Raw genomic sequence first — 20,289 nt, 5'->3', positions numbered from 1 at the left:
CTATTAAATTTTTGTTCATTATATACATTTATTAATATCCTATAACCTATCCATCAACATCTATAATTTGTTTCAAGAAATTTATTCCGAACATTTATATTTAACAATTTGTTTTAAATTGTTTCTTAAAATAATGTTGACTAGATTTCTTTAATACATTTTACAACATTTATTTCGAATGTTAAATAAATACTGATATATATATATATATATGTATATATAGCTAAATGCATTTTTATACCCGTAATGCACGTAAAAATATAGGCTTAATAATTTTTGTTCTTCAACATCAATGCTTGATTGCAATAAGTAATATTAAACTCACAAGGATGTTGATACCAAGGTTCACCATCGATTTGTATGGCACATGATTTCAATAGTTTTACCTAAGTACGTATCAAAGTATTTTGATTTGTTAACTCGATCATCGTATAATTTAAACGGTTAATAAATTTAGCTAAACAAAATTTAAAAATAAAAATAAAAACAATGAATATATATTATACTATACTTTTATAACACTAGCTTGTCCCAGTCGATGTGGTTGAGAGTAACCAACTTGTAATTGAGCCATGTGAAAAGATGAATATAGAGCACAGACCTCTAGCTTCTGATCATCAATTTTCTGAGCTCCTACTTCCTTTTGTCCTTCTAGTCGATATTATAAAATCTTTTAAATAAAGAAAAAGAGATTATACAAAAGAAAGAATGACATTAAATAAGAATAACCTTCCAATCCTATATTCCAGAGATCAACACCAGCAGCCCACGATGGAATGTTAAGTATAACTATGCTTTCTATAGAAGGTAAAATCACTCTTTTACCATTTAAGTACACTTCTAAATTTTTGTCAAGATTTTTGCATTCTCTTTCCATAACTTGTTGTGTACCAAAGCATATGTATAATAACTGTAAAATGTAAATTATTATAAAATTCTTACTTATGCAATTATAATACTTAAAAGGTCAATTAATTTTTATAAACCAATCATTAATTTTTTAATATAATACCTTATTAAAAATTCTATGACTGAACAAATAAAAACAGCTTTGCCTTGTGCGGTGGAAATCTAATGTTACTTGTGCATCCACTCCTATACTTAGATAATTATACATAAAAAGATTTTGTTGTGATCCTGTAGATCCTAATCCATTATATGGTTTTACTTTTACAGTCCACCTATACATAATAGATCACAAATAATAGAGATAACATTAAAACTTACACAAGAAAACTCTTTGCACTATGTGGTCACTATTAATATGACAATAATATTTTTTTTCAAGACTCTAATGTAACATTTTATTTAGTTAATAAATTTATTTATTTAGTTAATAATCAGTAGGAAACAGTACTATTTAAGAATTGCTTTGAAAGTATATGTGTGTAAATGTATACATGAGATATCAAAAGCAGAAAAAATCAAGTCTGGGTTGATTGGCCAAGAACACAAACTAGGAAAGTAAATTATAGTGCAAAAAGTTAAATATACAATTTAAATTTAGCCACTCAAATCACCTATCAAAGTTAACCTTTTCTGCAAGTTGTATCTTCTGTAAAATTTCAGTAGGATCTAAATTTGAATCATGTTCTTTACCCCATCTCAATACTCTTGACAAATCATTTCCTGTTCCTAAAGGAAGTATTGCTACAGCTGGAATTGGCTACACAAAATAATATCTTTTTAATTTTTAGTAATAAATTATATCTGCAATAAATCGAGTATAAATTTACGTTTAATTGTAATTTATGAATAATGTTAAGTAACCAGGCAATGGTACCATCACCCCCTGCAACAAGAACTGTACAAGGGGTATCTCCAAGTAGACGACACCATGTAAGTACTGTAGTTGGATCTTGTTCTGCCAAATCCATAACTTGTGCAGGGTTTAATAATCCTCTAAACAATGATAAAATTTCTTCACTATCATTATTACCGGATTTCCTGTTTCCTAGAAAATAAAATTATATCTTCAATTACATTCAATAAAATTGGAGACAGAACACTTCAGTACAAAGCAATGAGATATATCAATACAAATTTTCATAACTACATTAGTTAATTACCAACAACAATAAGAGGATTCCAACCATGCCAATTAGGCTTTATAACTGAATGCAACTCTAATTTGCGTCTCATTCTTCTGCGCTTACTTATAGCCTTTAAGCTTTGAGGTGGGATTATCATTAATCTAAACCTACCAAAGTCACATACCTAAGGTACAAAACTATTTAATAACAAATTTATGTGTTATCAAAAAACTAAAGATTACATATTTATAAATTCTACTACCTCAGACATAGAAAGTTTACAAGAATCGTGAACGGTTCTTTGACACCAACAACACCACCAATCCATAAGGCCAAGTTCTGTGTCACATTCTTCATTACAAATAGCACACATTGCTATTACTGGTAAATTACCTTTTATTTATCAAATATTATAAATTAAAAATATTGATTATTATAATAAAGAAATAATTTTTAGTCAATAGCAATATAAATAATACTTATTTATATCTAATGTTTATATAACCAGAAACAACTATACCTTTAATCCAGTGATGTAGCAATTGTTCGTTACTATCCATAGTAATAGCTTTACAACGAAGTATTTTGTTTGCTGTTTTTATACATCCAAGATCTGCACATACTCCACAAGAATCACATAATAAACCATTGATATTTAGTAACAGACTTTCACAAATACTGCAGTAATATGCCTATTTTAGAAATTTTGAAGAAATATATTCACATGTTTTTATTATTATTTGATATTTTTCTAAACTTTACATATCATATCGTACTACCTTAGTTACTTTTCTAATAGGCTTCCAATTATGTTCTTGAGTAACATCCCGTATATGAATATATGTTTCTTCTGTAATACGTCTAAAAAAATTAATAACTAATACAAAAACTAACATGGTAGACAATGTAGGCAATATAATAGTTTTAAATCCCTCCTCCCACATTTTGTATGCTAATGATTTAACCTTTAATTAAAAGTTATAATTAATCTGAAACAAAAGTATGAAATATATACATAAACATAAGTTTATTGTTATCAATATTTGCTTTGAAATAATATAGCGGAAGTTCAAATAATTAATAAAAACATACATTTTTAGCTATAAAACTTTATACATTCATTAATTATTTAATTAGATATCTGTTTTCGGAAACTCCGTGATTAATAACCATCGGATTTGAATCTTTTGTACTCTGTTTTACATTATACGCAATACTAGAAGAAATATAACCCATTCACCGTGATAATTTAGTGTTTTCGAAATACAATATAAAATCGTAAAATATACACATTTCGTCTTCTTTCTATTAAATATTAGGTGTTACAAAATACACAAAATTGTTTGCAATCTTCTTCAACTACTAATTAAAATTATCTCATCTTCAGAATGTTACCATTAATCACTATTAGATAAGAAAACTAAAGTTGTTTTTCCATTGGCTACAAAAGTGCCATCTAATATCATCGAATTAGAAATCGTGTGACTGAATACTTTATAGGTTATATGTGTATATATGTATGGGCATTCTTATAGTACCGTGGTGGTTGCTCATGGTTCGATCGCGTCAAGTGTAAATTCAATTTAACTTTTGAAAAACGTAATGTTCTCTCTTTAATGTTTAATGACAAAATAAGTTAAAAATGGTATAACAGCAAGTAGGTTCGTATGTGAAGAATAAAAAGAATGCAAACATGGGTCAAGATTTGCTGTTAAGTTTTAAAAATATAACCTAACCATGGAGTACGTGGGTGAACTAATAACCCTTGGTATTGATAGTATAATCTTTGGTATTTGCCTAAAACAGTACTTGTATTGCAAAGATGCTATTGCTGCTGTAAAGGTAATTCTTATTTAAATTATAATAAATGCAAATTTTTCATATTTGGTATACACGAATGCCTTACATTAATTTGTACTATTTTTGTCAAAGTCACGAGGTTATTTATCGTAAATCTATTTCTGGCAATTTGTATAAACTTATTTAATTTTTTTTTTGTTTTTTTTTTTGTTTTTTTTTATAGAAAGCAGATTTCTATGAAATAGGTACATCTTTGGAAGAAGCTGTAAGTAATTCTTCTAACAACAAAATAGAATATGTAGCTATCAGAGGTACAATAAAGTCTTTGGGCAAACCACTACGTAGTATTAACAGAAGAGAAATAACTGGAGTTTTACAAAAACTTAGCATCAAGGAACATGTGGTCGCCAGAACTACAGCAGGCTTTTGGTATAATATAATTTAATTAGAAAATAGTAGTATAAAACAATAATTGATAACATTTTATAAGATATATATATTTGTTATATTTTTTTTTTTAAAGAGAGAGAAAGTATAATAGTAATATTATTCATTGTATAGGTCAAACCAAGAACACACAATGCAAAAGATATATAATACAATACCATTTGTTTTACAAAATGGCCGGTATAAAGTAGAAGTCCTCGATCCATTGTCAGCAGATATTTTAGACATGGATGTAATCGCGGATTATTTTGAACCTAATATACCTTCATTCTCTGATCATTTATGGGGTTTCTTCACAGGTGAGTTCTTTAAAACTTTTCTACCAGAATATTTTTATAATTTTTACAAATATAATTTAAAGTCCTACAAAAATTTTATAACAAATGAACCTTTTATCCAGGAGTACGTCAACGTGGCTTACAAAATACGGAAGAAATGCTCCGTGAAGGTGTTGTAATGACAGGAATCGGAGAAATTTCATCAATAAACAAACAAAATTTAACTCTACAACCTCCAACCGATGGTTCTCCATTTTACTTAACAACTATGTCTATTACTTCCTTAATTAAAAAGCTAGATGAACGCAAAAGAACATACAAGTAAATTTAATATTGTGCTTATTAATTAAAAAAGAATGAAATTCATAAAATATGAAAAATTAAATATCATTTTTAGATGGCTATGCTTTATATTTGGTGCAATCATATTGTTAATTAGTGGAGTGGTAGCTCGGCGTTTTTGGAAAACTAGACAAGAAAGAAGATTAGCAGAGCAATTAAGAGAAAGTCTTGCTGCGTCTCGTAGACAAAGACGACAATTCGTAAGAGATTCGGATCTTAGAGAAGACCAATTGTGTGTAGTTTGTCGCACGAATCCTCGAGAAATTATTTTATTACCATGTGGACATGTATGTTTGTGCGAAGATTGTGCAGAAGGTATCATTAATCAATGCCCTATTTGTAGAGAAAAAATTGTCCAAAAAGCTGCGGCATACATAATCTGATTCTAATTCTAATGTAAGTATAGTATATTAAATTAAAATTCATAACGAACTGATATAACGAATTTGCAATGAAAAACTTTAAAAGAACAACAAACGAATAAGAAATTGAAATAACGAATTTGCATAGATATACATTTGTTCTACTATCTTTGATGTAAATATAGAAAATTACTACGACAAAAAGATATAGTTAAATATCACATTTTTGTATAATAAAAGATTGTAATTACAGAATATATATTTATATTTGATAGGTAATATCATCTGTATATGATATGTTTACGATTAAGAGCAAGATTTTGATATTCATGGAGATTAAACTTGCAAAATGAAAAAACAAATTTTATTAAAATATTCCAAAGAATGGCTGCTAGTCAATATACTAGCTTTATTAAAATATTCTGTTAATATAATAAGTTTCCATTCATTGATAAAAAAAAATTGTTTAGTTATCACTTTGATCTTAAATTTTTTGTAGGAGAATTTATTATGGAGAATAAAAATAATCTAACAATAAATGGAGAATGGTAAAAGTCAGGTGATACGATTAATAACAAGTAATTATGGATTGATTATTAATATCTATTATGAAAATATTTATTCTTTGAGAAAGAGTAACAAAAAAAACGTCGCAGCAGAGACCTGAAAATATATTACATATTACATAAACATGTTAGACACGTGAGAACTACATAAAAAGTCATTTTGAATATCTAAAAAGTAAAAAATTACACTTTGAATGGATCCTAAAAATTGATGCAAACGTTAACTTCGAAATATCATGTACCTACTTCAACCTTTATAACTCTCTTATCATATGAGCGTCACTTAACTGTCGTACGTATCCATTCTGTTGTCTTAATGGTATAACCCAATTTATAACACTGGCATAAACAAATATACAATGCATATTGCTTACATACAACCTGAAGAACATAGTTTCAAGGTGAACGAATGGATTGAAAAACCGTACAAAATATAATTTGGTATGTTGTTTACTTTTGTCTTCTGAAGACATTAAATAAAAAATGATAAGACGTAGCATCGATTATCGGTAATTATCTAACAATTTTCTACCAATTACGTCGATGTTCTTTATGGACAAACAAACGAACGAACAAGAATAATATAAGAAACGAGATCAAATGAAAAAAGCCCACGCTATGGAGAATCGAACGAACCGAAATTCCTTTCACATCGAATCTATTTTTCGATCATTCTTAATTCTACACTGGCGTATTCATTTCCACGTCGCGAGGCGGACCCACGCAATGCTTTACGACGATCGTGGCATCGTTTTTGAGGCGTTACATTCCTGACGCGCCTACTCGCTCGCCGCGCCGAGCAGCTCCGAGGCATACGACTACAAGACTGTGGAGAGCTTTTGCCGCGTTTCTACCTCCTACCGACAACGATACAGGATCGTAGAACCCTCCTGCCGTTTCTGCGTGCACGGTCGTTCGACTTGCAAGAGTGTATTTCTCCTTTCCTCGGCATGTGAGCAAGCTGTACGTACCTAAAGCTTACATATGTATGCATACACACACAACACACACACACACACATGAACGTACGTACATCCATACATATACTTGTCATAAGTAGCGTACATGTACTTACGTGATGCATGCACCTACACGAATACACGCACACGCAGCGCTTGGCGCGCCTGCAGACAGCGACCACCTTATTTATCGTCCTCGTTCTTTTCCTCTCTCGAAGCTGATTCTCCCCGACCCCGCTTTGCCCGCCATGTTCTCTCTCTTCCTCTTTCTTGACCCCGCCGCCGCAAGAATCACGCGAGCGACTACGATCAACCGAAAATACGTATCGCGCTGTTGTCGGTTCACGAAATTCCAAAGACTCGATCGTTTTTTTAAGACTGGCATAGAAACAGAGTGAAAATATTTACAGAAAACCGGTACTATGCTATACGCGAAGCAAGAAAGAGATAGAGATAGAATTTTATTTATAAATAAACTACAAATGATGAATGAGAAGAGCAGAGAATGAGAAAGACATGTATATACATTACACTTCCGCTTGTTTCTTCCTTTCCTCGTCTCAACGTTTTCAAGACGCAGATTATCACCACACACGTTCGACTCTGGATGGGGATTATGTTGTCGCGGGAGAGCAGAAAATATGTTACATGCACAGACATTTATATATATATATATATATATATATATATATATATATATACCCGCAACACGAGTAACACGACAGGCGTGAGGAGCTCATTACGATGCACCTTTCGATGTCGCGACGTTTTCGAAGGCGGCGATGCGATCGCATTTGTCGGAGAGCCAATACAGGTTCTTCTTAACAGAAGAAAAAGAAAGGAAATCTTCAATCTACACGAATGCATCTTTCTCCACTATGGACTTACATTTTTATATTTTAATCCTATGCTCTTTCCATCGCTCGTTGGTAACAAAATTCAATTGGAAAAAGCATATTGATAAGTATTATCCTAGCTTATATGTAAGTAATTTTTTGTCCAATTTATTAATTATGTTCTATCGAACAAAAAGAAATGAAAAAACAAAAAACTTCGAAGGAACTTTCAATTCGTATTTCTGTGACATAGAAACAATAATATTTAACTCTAAAATAGCACGCTTGAGTTAACGAATTGTGTTTAAAGAACTCCATTTTTTGTTATACAGAGACAAAAACGAAAAAAAATACAAAGTACGTGTAGCAAAGCGAGCTAAAAAATAATTAGTTATAGATCGCTCTAAGATTAAAAATTGTGATTCATTTTCTTTTTTTTTTTTTTTTTTTTTTTTTATATCAATAACTTGATCGTATCTGTCGTGCTACTAATATAAATTCATCCATTAAGAACCTACGAAATACTTCGTTGTATACATGTGTCGTATGGATAACAATTATCGTATTACCATTTACCATACGTGCAATCTATCCATCTATGTATGTACATGTGTATATGCGTGAAAGTTATTCTCGGCTACTTAAGAAGTTTAAGAAGTATGAACCCGTGCAGCCAGACGTAATATTATCCGTCGTGTGTCTCAACAGCGTATATAAGATAGATATAGGTAACGCTCTTAGAACGTTTACTCGGTCGATGCTCGTTACGATCCTTGTCGTCGTCGTAGTCGTCCTAGGTTGTCGCCGTATTGGCACGTTGATTTCGGAATCCTGACGACATCTTTACCTGACAGTATTAGAAGGTTCAACTTCAATCCAATGCTGCCCGGTAAGATGTGAACAGATACTCCGTACGATGACACCTTTTATCCAAGGACATTCACTGGGACCCGCTTGCGCCGTCGCTTCGCCCTTACATTTCGCTCGATCAACCCGTCCTCGTCCTCGTCCATTCACCTGCGTACTCGTCTTTACTTTCGTTGCTTTAAGTTCTCCATTTTTTTTCTTTTCTTCGAATCAACGACACGCCGTGGTTATTTATTTCTTTTCACTCTTTTTTTTCTCTTATCTTTGCTGCTCCTTTCTCTGTAAAAACGGAATAAATATTTAAGATTATAGATTAACAAATTAAAGATTATAGATTATAAGGTTAGAGAAGAAACAATATCGAAGATATACCACGAAAGCATTTCTTCTCGCAAAAAAGAAACTAATGTTTAAGATTCAAAGGTATAAGTTCAACGATTGTACATAATCTGCTAACGGCGGAGTACTTTAAGTACTTATACTACCGAATTATTTTTATACTCGTTGATACGCATTTGTCTGATATCGATATCTCTTTGTAAAGTTCATGACTAGTGCGATAACCTAATGCTTTTAATACTTTCAAGACTTCGCACTTTAGATCGCTGTACGCAATAGATATGCACAGGGACGTTGTATTAATCGCTGATAAGAATGGCGTGAAAGTGAAATGGATTTTACGGAAAAGACATTGGCAATCTTTTTTAACTAGCCATAGAGAGCAACCCATCTTGTAACATCTTTTAACGAGCTAAATAATTAGAAAACTTGACCGATCAATGTCATAGAAACGACGTACAAAGACGTAGAAATGATCTCACTAGACTGCCTTTTATAGTCATTTACGACGATTCACTTCTTATGGAATATATTGCAAAAAGAAAAAAAAAACACAAGCATACACACACACACAAAGCATGAGAAACGCAAGGGAATAAACAAGTTTTTAGTACCTTCTTAAGTCGAGTCAAGGTGAATGATTTTTCAATATGGCGGAACGACGAGTAAGTTCTTTATAACAAGAGATATCCATCATGTAAGTGACACGTGCGTGCTATGGATCTTGTCATCCGAGAGAAACACGATAAGGAGATTCGAAAAGCACGCGAAGCTTCGTTCGTCCGAGCTTTAATTCAAACCTCATCCTACTTTCATGTGGAAGATATTACGGATTTTATACGTGTCAAATGTCGTGCGATCTATCGTTGCCCTCCCCCATTACCGACTCACCCGTTATTCGTTGCACGTTACATACGTATCTACATAGAATGAAAGTGTGAAACGGATAAATGTATTTTACTTTCAAATTGGAAAGAAGGGAGAGGGGGGTATGTCTCGTCTGATTAGCATGCCTGACGATTCTACCGTACAATTATATGTTTATTAAGAATATATTTATTACTTCCAATGAATCATTGTGTTAAGATCGTTACTTACGTACTCAAAAGCGAAGGTCAAATTGAATAGTGTTTATTCATCGATGGATAGAACTCTTATAATCGTTCTAGCACTGGTAAAGAAACAAATACAATGCGAACAGACTGCTTAATGAAATCCTACTTGCATTTCTTTACCTTGTAATCCTCATTGTCATCGCATACGGTATAAAGATAAATTAACGATTCGTCGTTATTAGATATGCGACGATGCGAACATTTTCCATATCGTGAACACGCATTTTGAAATTTAACATAGCATTCTCATGGACTTATTCGCAACGTAGTAAATCGTGTAACGTGTCACAAGATATTTCCGAAACGATAATTTTACTGTTGCCATCGAGATCGTAGTTATTATAAAAAATTATTAGTTATTAAGTCGCACGTCGGACTAGAGTAAGCGCGATCCTGCGCCTCCGATTATTAACTCTGTTAAAAATGATATTTCTCGAAAGAAGAGGATTACGGATATCATCGAGGTATTATACCATTCGAAAGGAAGATGTTCTTTCTTTCTTTTCTTTTTCTTTTTAGTTCATTTAATTTCTTCTGTATTTCTTTATTCTATCAGAATTATGCACGAGTATTCGACGATAAAGCGAGATATCGCTTACATAGTCCGTTCAAAAAGCAACGTGTTACGTTCGAAAAATATCTATTTCCAAGAATCGATTTTTGAAACAATTTAAATGCGACTACCGTCTCGCGTTTTTTAAAAGAAATTCGATCGTCGTTAGAATTCGACGAAGTTAGAGGTGATGTGTGACCAGCTGTGTAATCCTAAGCCGATTTCGTTACTTTGTTAAAAACCGTATCCCCGAAGAAACTAGATTTTACCAACCAGTCGTGGTAGAGTATCGGTTGAACGTACGTGTGTGTCGCAAGAAACAGAGAGAACTATAGCTTTCGTTTTGTCCTGCGCAATGTACCAATCGGTACTCTCTCTCTCCTTTTCATTCTATTCTATTCTCTCTTTCTCCCCCTGCATAACCATCCCTCCGCCTTATCCTCCTCCGCAGCTTCCGTTTACGCATCGTTATTATCGCAGCTATTGACGCTGAGATCAGTAAACTGTAGATCTTAAAATATCTTCGAGACTGCGAAAGGAGCAGTGAATGTACTTTCAAGTCTAAGGTCGTTTGCCGTTTTCCATCCTTTTTCATTGTATGTTCTTCGATAAATAAAAGGTATATTCTTTTTTTTTTTTCCTTTTTCTTTCCTTTTTAACGACGAACCGATGTCGAAAGCCTAACACATAGAAGATAAAACAGGTGGATCTTACTTCACGATCGTTCGACTCCGCAAGCTCTTCGAATTCCTCGCGAGCCAGAGTGCTCTACGTATTGAGAGAGTGAAATAGCAAATGCTATAACGGGCACGTTGAAAAAAGAGAATTCTTCTAATTATAGAGCACACATGAATAGGATTAACGAGTTTCGCGATGTTTCGGGATCGCAAAAATCCTCGATTCGATTCTTGCATTTCATTCAAGAAGTTTCAACGTTAACGAGAAACAACTCGTATTCTGCATTTTTTTTTCCGTTTTTCGTTTTTTCCTCTCTTTTTTCCTTGGAAATCCCGTTACCCTGTCGTGACTACCATCGTTGCAATTTTTTATCTATTAATGTTTGTTCAACCAAGGAAGAATTTTACTTGGTAAATGCACGGAAAGGCCGAGTTTACTTAACGTGAAAAGCAGGACTAACGCATCGCAATTAGGCGATAACGATGCGCCGTTACCTCATCATCGACGGTTCATATGTTTATTTATAAATGTTTAATGGCCGGAACACTTAATTAAGTCATTCGTTTTGTCGAGAAGCACATACCGGAGCTTCTTTAGAAGAAATGTGTCTGGTGAAAGAAGTTAAAAAAAATCGAAAGAAAAGAAGATATATATATATATATATATACACATCGCTCAATTTCGAATCTTTATTTCCCATTTGTTTATTTTTCTTCGATGGTACGCGATGTAAAAAACTGAGCTAATCGCCGATTTTGGCAAATTGTCGAATGGATCCCAGCGTAATTCTTTTGAGCCGATGAACGAACCTATTTTTATCGGATGTATTTCGAAGAATCGTAGGAATCGACATTACCGATATTCACCTCTGCTTTTTTCCAAAGCTCGATCGGTAATATCGTCGTTCTACCTTTCGACCAAGAAGACGATACTTTAGAAGATCGTTCGAAAACGATGAACGTTTTCATTCGTTCATGCTCATACTTATTCACCTTGTAAAACGAATTGCAACGACAGCGGGACTTTTTGAAATTTCGATCGAATCGAAGCAAGGCGGCCTCTTTTTCGTTCGCTTAGCTCGAACCGTCCTCGAAATGAGTTTATACGTCCTCTTCTCTTGTAAGTTTCACGTAACCGGTTTTGCGAAGCGACTCGCTGTGGTTCTCTCTGGTGTTGGTAGAAATTTGTTTGAGAAAATGTTTCCAGAAGCGACGGCCGAGGAGAAACGCGTATCTCATGGTACGAGGAAAAAAGAAGAAGAAGAAGAGGAGGAGCAGAAAGAAGATAAGAAGGAGAAGAAAAGAGAGAAGAAAAAATGAAGAAATTTCCAAGCAAAATGGTATATCGGAGGCGATATCGTAGATCGTAAATTTGAACGAGAAGATCCTAATTATTGGCCGAAGCGGTGCGAATTGAAAGTGCAAAAAAACTGAAATGAATTATTGAACGTAATAGAGAGAGAAAAAAGAGAGGAAGAAGACGTAGAGGACGTTGAAAATCATTTTATGCGACTACTAATAAAGACGGGCGAATCGGATCAACGAAATTAAGATTCTTCGATTTTTTCATACATTACATTAAACGTCGTAGACGAACTATAATTTCCTTTTTATCTACTGGACAAGTATTTCTTACGAATGAAAGTGGAAGAAAGACGATAAATAAAAAGGGAAAGAGAGAGAGAAGAAATAATGAAATAACTTCTTTTCCCGCGAAGCAGTGCCATTCGTCGCTCGTTATCGCACGACTCGTACGTATCAACATCTCCGCCTTTATGCAAATCGGCAAAGACTAATATCCATAACGAGCCTTAATCTGCTCTCCAAAGATGGCCGCGTCTCAGACCTCCTTTCACGGGAAAAGAGACTCGACTAGCACCCGTGTCGCGTCTCGTCTCGTCTCGTTTCGTCTTGCCCTCTCTCCCTTTTCCCTTTGCCCCTTCTTCTTTTTCTTCTTCCTTCTCCCTCGAAGAAAAAGAGGAGGAAGAAATAGTAGTAGTAGTAGTAGTAGTGTAGTAGAAGAAGAAGAAGAAGAAGAAGGATAAAGAAAGAAAAAGAGAAGGGAAGAAAAACGTTCGTAGTCGGCGACGACGAGACGAATAATCGCCGAAAACTCGCTCGTAAACGAGCCCTATTAATTTCGAGCTCACGGCCGTTACGCCAAAAGGGACAAAAATATTCCCGCGAAATTTCCTACCCCTCTTCTTTTTCTTCCTCTCGAAACGAAGCATCGTCACGGAAGTGGGACTCGCTTTCTTGCGAACGAATGCTGATTTATAAGAGGCTCTTCGTTAATGGGTTAACGGTTCTCCCATGACTGTGATCGAAGAATTTAAATGCGTTTTTAGACCGGACGTCATCGAACGCACGAGTATGAGGAGAACGATGGAACGATATTTTCACGCACGTACGTATGTAAGTAATAACGCCATCGACATAAACCCGAGCCCGTAGTTATTCGTTCTTGCGAACGTGTCCATTCGAACGCTCCCGCGACCTTAGTAAAACTAAATCGAAACTTATTACGTTTTCCCATGGCTTCCATCCGAAGTTTGACGAAGAGGTAGGTTGCCGATACGAACGAATTTACATTGCTAATTCCATTTTTTTCTTTTTATGAATCTTGGAAAGCATGGAAAAAGGGAATTAGAAATAAATGGAAGTTTTAGAAAGTTCGTTAAAAATTAATGATATAAATAATCTAATACTCGATTTGCTCGTACTAGGCTGCGGAAGAGAAAAATAAAGAAATAAAAAAGAAAAATAGGCGACCAAGAAGACGGAGTCATCGTTTCAGAAACAAAGAACCGAAGGACGAACGTTCTTTTTAAACCTCTCTCGCTAAATGGATGCTATCTCTCTTGAGAATTTCGAGAAGAAGACGGATTCGTTGGTAGTCAAAGAGGTACTTTTGTCGAATCCTCGTGGATCGTGCTTTTTGCGTTTGTCAAAGAAGAGAGTACTTTGGGCAAAACGCAACCGCGTTTGCAATGAAACAAAGGACATACATACATAAAGAGCGGAACGCGAGAATCTGACTTTTGTCATCCAAAGGATAAGAAGAAAATAACTGCTTAGAATGTTAAGATCGAGTTAACACGTGGAACGACAAAACCAACTCGAATCATAATAACGTCTCAATATTCTTTTTAGCCCTGGCAGGTTATGAAACAGAACGAAAGGACTTTCGTAAATGCACGTCTTCCTTCCTAACGAACGATCCAGTACGTGTATATAGCTTTTGGTATACGACAAAAATATCTTGCGGCTGGGTCTCCCTTCTATCGAATAACAGATATCTTATTTCGCTACTTTGGAAAATTTTGCGACTCTCTTTAAGAAGAGAATGCGTAAATACGAATCGTAGATATACGTTCGTTGTCAAGCTATAACTTTCCAAGAGTTCATTGAGATAACGTGCGAGAGAAAAGAAGATACAGAGCGTTGCTATGTACTTAAATATATATGTATATATGTACATATGCGATGCAGCAAAACGAAAAGGTCTTTCTTGTTCGTTCGTTCAAAGTTCAAAGGCATGAGAGAAGAGACACACGTCGATAACAACGACGCAAAAGAAGAAAAGAAAATCGAGCGAACCCGTCTCGCGTCTGCTTCGAAACCTTCCACCGCTGTCGATCGCTAGTTACTTCCTGATGCGCCGAGTAGGAGACACGTTCGTGTATTACCACCTATCTCCGATGGCCTTCTTCTCCATGCGTCCAAAGATGTCTGAAACGCAGAAGAAGATAAGACAAGGCTTTCTTTTCAACGTAACTCTTTCTCCTGATTGAATGGCTGCTAAAATAAACCTATCTCATCATTTTCGATCATCTCGAGATTATAGACACGAAAAAAGAAAAAGCTAGCTGGTTCGCGCACATTCCAACGTCGGACTCGTTAATTTATCACCCACTATATATATATATTTTTTCATACAACGTACATATATATATATAGTCGATCCTTTTCAAAAATGTAGTTTCTCGGGCACGCGAGCAACCTTTCCCCACCCCCTCCTTAAACTTAACCTAAACGTTCGATCCTTCTCGGACTTTCTTCCTCGCAGCTCGTTACGCGCAGTGCTTTCCACGGCTCGTACGCACGCACGCACGCACGCACGATGAACGCACGACGCACGCATGCACGCAGCGGCGCCATGCAGCAACGTGTGCGCATCCGTGCGCGCTGCGAAACGACGAATGAGCGTCGATCGTCTGCGATCGTCGGGTGGTGTCGTGAAGCAAGAGAGATAAAGATAGAGATAGAGATAGAAAGAGGATAGAATGCGGGGGACGACGACGAGTCGTGCCGAGCGCGCACGGTAAATTTCGAATGCGGTTCCTCGCTACCACCTTCCTTCTCTCGTCTCCGCCGCAGCCACATCGACACGACTTTCACGCGCAAGAGCACGCTTCGCGCCACGCCGCACCGTCGTCGTCGTCGTCGTCGTTGTCGTTGTCGTTGGTTCGGTAAAGAAGAGGACGACGCGTACGGAGTCCAATAATAGCTACACCGATTCGACTCCATCGGATAGCGAGCGAGCGAATAAGCGCGCGCGCGCGCGTGCCCGTTCCGCTTGTGAAAATAAGGTATCACGAGAGAGCGAGATGGCTCATGGAACGAGAAACGGAGTGCGAAGGAGAAAGAGAGGGATAAGAGCGGAACACCGTTTGCGAGCGCCAAATATGGCGTGACGAGAAAAGCGAGGCTACTACCTCAGAAAACCACCACCGTGCGTGCACGAGAGAGAGAGAAAGAGAGAGAGGAGAGAGAGAGAAAGAGACGGAATTCAATTTGATCGAGCGCGCGGAGAAACGTATGGCCGGTTTCAACGAACAAAACGAACCAATGGGCGTGTCCGCCACAGCGACGACACCCGCCCATATACCGTGTCGTTCGCGTTCGTTCCCTTCGCGTTACGCCGTCCGATAGCTGCCATTACGTTCGGCAGTATCGGAAAAACGACGAAAAAGAGAGACAGCGCGAACGGCCACGACGGCTCGCCGTCGAGGGAAAAAAATAAAAAAAAGAGAGAGAGAGAGAGCGCGCGAGAAGGGATAAAAAGAAAAAATGAAGAAATGCGACAGGGTAGAAAACCGGAAAGCTTTTTTCATCAATCTTGCCCTTCCTTCTCCCTGTCTTTCTCTTTCTCTTCCTCTTCTTTTTATTCTTCATCCTACTTCTTCGTCGCCTAGCGACTATCGGAAGCACAATGCTCTCAGAAGCAAGGCGGACACGTGGCGTCCATGTTCAAATCGCGCGGGTTACATAATGTTCCGACCGTTTAATTCAAACACTGATATATCATTATCATCATCATTATCATTAGGAACGAGGAATCTCGAATGTCTTGCGTTTCATAAAAATAAGGAACGAGCGAACTCGCCAGCCGGACGAAGGGGGCGGTAGAATCCGGTTTGAACGGATACTGAGCGGATGCGCGTGGAGGGTAAAGACCATGAAAGCATTATAAGATAGATATTACAAGCTTATTTTCTTCTTTTTCTCTTTTCTTTTTTGCTTACCTATTATATTGGCTTCCCAGTATAATGAATACCACTCGCGTGATACCTCGATCGATCTTCGAAAGCATCGAGGGCATGGCAAGAGCATGGCGGAGGGAAAGATCGACGACAACGGTTAACGTGGACAGCCTTTCGAAAGAATATAAACGCGTATAAGTACGAGAGGTAGATCTTTTCCGTAGAGACCGCACAAGTTCGAGACTTCCTACCGTATTTGGAGTGCCCGACGAATGCTCGCGATGTTCACTGAGAAACTCACGAGAGAGAAAGAAGGGACGTACCCCTAAATCGCACGAACTCAAAAACCGCACTGTCAGCCGGAAGCGTGGACATGATCGAGGAGGAAAAGGACGAGGTAGAAGGGGAAGAGGGTTAGTGAGAAGAGTGGGGGGAGAGAGAGAGAGAGAAGTAAGACGAAGAAGATGGAGGAGGGAGTAAAGAAGTTAAGCAGAAGATGGTAATTCTGGGTGGTAGTGTGGTGATCGTATGGTAAGGTGCTAGAGAAGGAAAAGGGGAAAGAACGCACGCGCGCGAGACCTAACGTATAAACGAGATAAAGAGAGAGAGAGAGAGAGAGAGAGAGAGAGAGAGAGAGAGAGAGAGAGAGAGAGAGAGAGAGAGAGAGAGAGAGAGAGAGAGAGAGAGAGAGAGAGAGAGAGAGAGAGAGAGAGAAGCGAAGGACGGGGCAAAAGTTGAACGAGTACGAAGGTCGATTTTCTTTTTTTCTTTCTCTCTCTCTCTCTCTCTCTCTCTCTCTCTCTCCATGTAATAGCACTTACGTGACAAGAAGGATCGTCATGGAAAAATATCGACGATGGTCTACCAGATTCTCAAGCGATAGATGACAAATTATCGAAACGTTTGAAAATAGCCGCTCGTAAAATTAAAAAGAATAAAGAATGATCTACGTTAGTAAGAGCAAAAACACGATGTATTATAAGCGAGCAGTCGTCGCATGGTAATATGAAAAAGCAAACCGGATGAAAATCACGCGCGAATACAACCAATCGGATAAAAGAAACGATGTGAACTGAACTGCGTGGAAACTACCGGGGACTCTGGTCAAGTCGCGCCGTTGCTGCGCGCGTTGCCGTCACGAACAGCCAATCAGGCTTGCGATAAGCCGATAAGATTGGCGGTGGTGGGGAAAGCCGGTGGAGTGGGAATACAGGCGCCCCGGTGCCGAAGAGCAACGCGCCACCGCGTTCCTTCGACTTGTTCGTTACGTGGAGGGAGTTCGTAAAGTTCAGTGAGGGGGGGATAACGTTCTCTTGCGACGACCGCAACGAGTAGGGCGATCGCGAAAGAGAGAAAGAGACGAAACGTGGGCGCAACGTCGAAGACGAAACGGTGCAGGTGGCGAGATCGGACGATGACTGCGTCGTCCACGCGGCATCATCGACGCAATAATTAATCGGAATAACTCCTCGCTTTACCGTTAATTGTCCCTCTATTACGGTTTAACGGTCGATGGAGGGAAGACGAACCGTCTCGTAAAATGTATTTCCGGTACGATACATGTCATCGAAGCTTACACACGTCCGACAAAAATTTCTTGGATCGCGATACCGAGAAGGCAGCCACGCGAGAACTTTGGCTCATTTCGCATTGATCGCGTCGAACGCGATACCACGACGTGTATCGATACCCTTCCCTCCTTCCCGTTCGTTGTTTTTTAGCGCCATCGCTCGAAATTTCACAAGCGATTTTTAATATGACGTTTGGCGAGAACAATAAAACGCAATATGTTTTTGGCGAGGAATTATTCCTCCCTCCCGAACGTAGCTATTTTTAGATACAAACATTCGCAGTTATGAGCTATCCATGAAATCGTAATACATAAATGAGAAGTAAATATCAATATAACCTATGTCTGTAATTAAGAAGAAGAGAAATGGGCCATATCAAATCGAATATGTAGATATGAATGTAAGTATTATTGGATTCTATTCAATCATTGAAGCTTATGATATATCTCTCTCTCTCTCTCTCTCTCTCTCCCTTCCTTTCTCTTTTTCCATGTTAAGTAATTGATATAATTAAATTTAATTAACATTAAATTGAATCTCTTTAACATTACAATGAACCTCTTCAAATATTTATTTTTAAATAGATAAAGAAACGTTGACGATCGTATCGGAAAGGTTAAACAGAAAAAGATAAACATATCTTCGTAGATAATGATATAAACGTGTAATTTCTAAAATATGTAATTCTAGGTTGTAATTATTATTCTATAACATGATAGTTGAAGAATTCAAAAATAATTTTCACGCCTATGGTTATGATCTGTTAGATAGGAAAACTCATAAGTAAATGTGAATCAGAATTATCATCGTTCACTCACCAGATGGCGTAGTAGGAAGATCGCTATTCCAAGTAGGAACCAATTTCCATTCTCTAATCTTATTTAATCTATGTCGTATTCTCGCAGTACTGCAAAATTACGCGAAGCTAAAAAATCGTGAATTTTATAAAAGCATTGATAACTTAAATAGCGTAAAAATGTTATTTTCGGAAGATATCACATTATGTAAGTAATACAATATCACATAATAATATCGGTATAACTCTTTTTGTTTATTCATTACATGGAAGTTCATTTGAGAAAAGAATATAAGCATTTTTCACTTACCTATGAATAAATCTAAAAACAACAAAATATGAAAAAAGAATAGATATTATGATTAACGTTTACTTTGCTATATGCATACGAAAGACAGATGGAAAAATCGAAGGAACGTGCTATCAAGACGAAAGAACGCAGGTGGCAAAGCATAAAGTAATACATTCTAAGATACTACTTTATTGACTCTGAATATTGAAAAGGCACTAAAGTTAGGCTAGGATTATACCGTATACAGAATGTCTTTGAGAAAATGATATATTAGTCCAATACATTTCAGTCAAAAAAAGGTTAACGAAGAAGTAGCTCACTTTATAGAAAGAAAAAAGAACATAAGTAAATGAACTTGTTGATCTTCGCATTTATTAATTAATATGTAGTATTTATTTATATTCAGTTTATATATATATATATATATACACACACGCACACTTACATTCGCTTCGGAGAATTCGTTCAAACGTAAATTACTTTTGATTCATTAATTCGCATGTATATTTATTAAATAATGTATATATGCGTTCGATAAAAAGTGCATTATGCGTGAATGGTATATAATTGGTTTGTACCGAACGCTTCAACCAATCAGCTTCAATTGCCACGTCGTTCTTATTGATACTCTGATTCGTTCTTTTCAACGCAACAATTACGATAGTACTGTACGCTATCAATAATCAGTCGATGAGTCAACAAATTTGTGGTAACTTAATATTTTAAATACATATAGTATCTCGATCTTGATAAATTTTAAATTGAAATTATCTTATTCTATTTTTTCATGATCTCATTATCATAAAATGAAAATAGCCGCTGACGCTATATAATTAAAATAAGATTAATTAAGGGGAACATCGTGTTGAGATTATGATATGACCTTTTCGTATCTTCTTCGAGCAATAAGTTAATATTACGTGCTAACAAGAAAATGCACAAGATAATAATAACGTGTAGCTACTACTAC

General features: G+C 36.4%; 2 protein-coding genes and 1 long non-coding RNA gene across 6 annotated transcripts; 1 reads left to right on the top strand and 2 right to left on the bottom strand.

Moving 5' to 3' along the window:
- Nucleotides 1-14: 14 nt before the first annotated feature.
- Nucleotides 15-3,416, bottom strand: LOC122628538 (diacylglycerol kinase epsilon-like). Of its 2 annotated transcripts, none has more exons than XM_043810938.1 (11): nucleotides 3,126-3,416; nucleotides 2,813-3,022; nucleotides 2,554-2,725; nucleotides 2,296-2,426; nucleotides 2,070-2,217; nucleotides 1,737-1,954; nucleotides 1,521-1,666; nucleotides 1,013-1,181; nucleotides 730-910; nucleotides 512-651; nucleotides 15-386 (listed from the first exon to the last, which is right to left on the bottom strand). In XM_043810938.1, the coding sequence occupies exons 2-11, from the start codon at nucleotides 2,975-2,977 to the stop codon at nucleotides 267-269; spliced, it is 1,590 nt and encodes a 529-aa protein (XP_043666873.1). In that variant the 5' UTR covers nucleotides 2,978-3,022; nucleotides 3,126-3,416; the 3' UTR covers nucleotides 15-266. The 2 variants fall into 2 exon arrangements, with proteins under 2 accessions (XP_043666873.1, XP_043666874.1); XM_043810939.1 differs by having other exon boundaries at nucleotides 512-648.
- A 161-nt stretch (nucleotides 3,417-3,577) lies between these two features.
- LOC122628544 (mitochondrial E3 ubiquitin protein ligase 1-like) lies at nucleotides 3,578-6,324 on the top strand. Of its 2 annotated transcripts, none has more exons than XM_043810947.1 (6): nucleotides 3,578-3,875; nucleotides 4,057-4,262; nucleotides 4,395-4,579; nucleotides 4,681-4,879; nucleotides 4,956-5,296; nucleotides 5,762-6,324. In XM_043810947.1, exons 1-5 carry the CDS (start codon nucleotides 3,771-3,773, stop codon nucleotides 5,281-5,283), a joined length of 1,023 nt encoding a protein of 340 aa, XP_043666882.1. In that variant the 5' UTR covers nucleotides 3,578-3,770; the 3' UTR covers nucleotides 5,284-5,296; nucleotides 5,762-6,324. The 2 variants fall into 2 exon arrangements, with proteins under 2 accessions (XP_043666882.1, XP_043666883.1); XM_043810948.1 differs by having other exon boundaries at nucleotides 3,579-3,875; nucleotides 5,538-5,820.
- LOC122628557 lies at nucleotides 6,261-18,294 on the bottom strand. 2 transcript variants are annotated; one of them, XR_006327070.1, is made up of 3 exons: nucleotides 17,482-18,294; nucleotides 16,703-17,239; nucleotides 6,261-8,769 (listed from the first exon to the last, which is right to left on the bottom strand). It is a non-coding gene; the product is annotated as an uncharacterized LOC122628557 (long non-coding RNA). The 2 variants fall into 2 exon arrangements; XR_006327069.1 differs by lacking the exon at nucleotides 17,482-18,294 and having other exon boundaries at nucleotides 16,703-17,466.
- Nucleotides 18,295-20,289: the final 1,995 nt, after the last annotated feature.

This window comes from Vespula pensylvanica, chromosome 4 (genome assembly GCF_014466175.1).
Source record: "Vespula pensylvanica isolate Volc-1 chromosome 4, ASM1446617v1, whole genome shotgun sequence".
NCBI lineage: Eukaryota > Metazoa > Arthropoda > Insecta > Hymenoptera > Vespidae > Vespula > Vespula pensylvanica.
The sequence above is the reverse complement of the archived record's forward strand: the minus strand, read 5'-3'. Positions and strand labels throughout refer to the sequence as shown.

Coding starts and splice junctions, on each gene's coding strand:
- LOC122628538 (XM_043810938.1), bottom strand. CDS start 2,977: ATGTGGGAGGAGGGATTTAAAACTATTATATTGCCTACATTGTCTACC. Junction 2,218..2,295: donor GTAAACTTTCTATGTCTGAG/GTAGTAGAATTT, acceptor TTTGTACCTTAG/GTATGTGACTTTGGTAGGTT. Junction 1,182..1,520: donor GAAAAGGTTAACTTTGATAG/GTGATTTGAGTG, acceptor TATTATGTATAG/GTGGACTGTAAAAGTAAAAC.
- LOC122628544 (XM_043810947.1), top strand. CDS start 3,771: ATGGAGTACGTGGGTGAACTAATAACCCTTGGTATTGATAGTATAATC. Junction 4,263..4,394: donor AGAACTACAGCAGGCTTTTG/GTATAATATAAT, acceptor TTCATTGTATAG/GTCAAACCAAGAACACACAA. Junction 4,580..4,680: donor TTTATGGGGTTTCTTCACAG/GTGAGTTCTTTA, acceptor CCTTTTATCCAG/GAGTACGTCAACGTGGCTTA.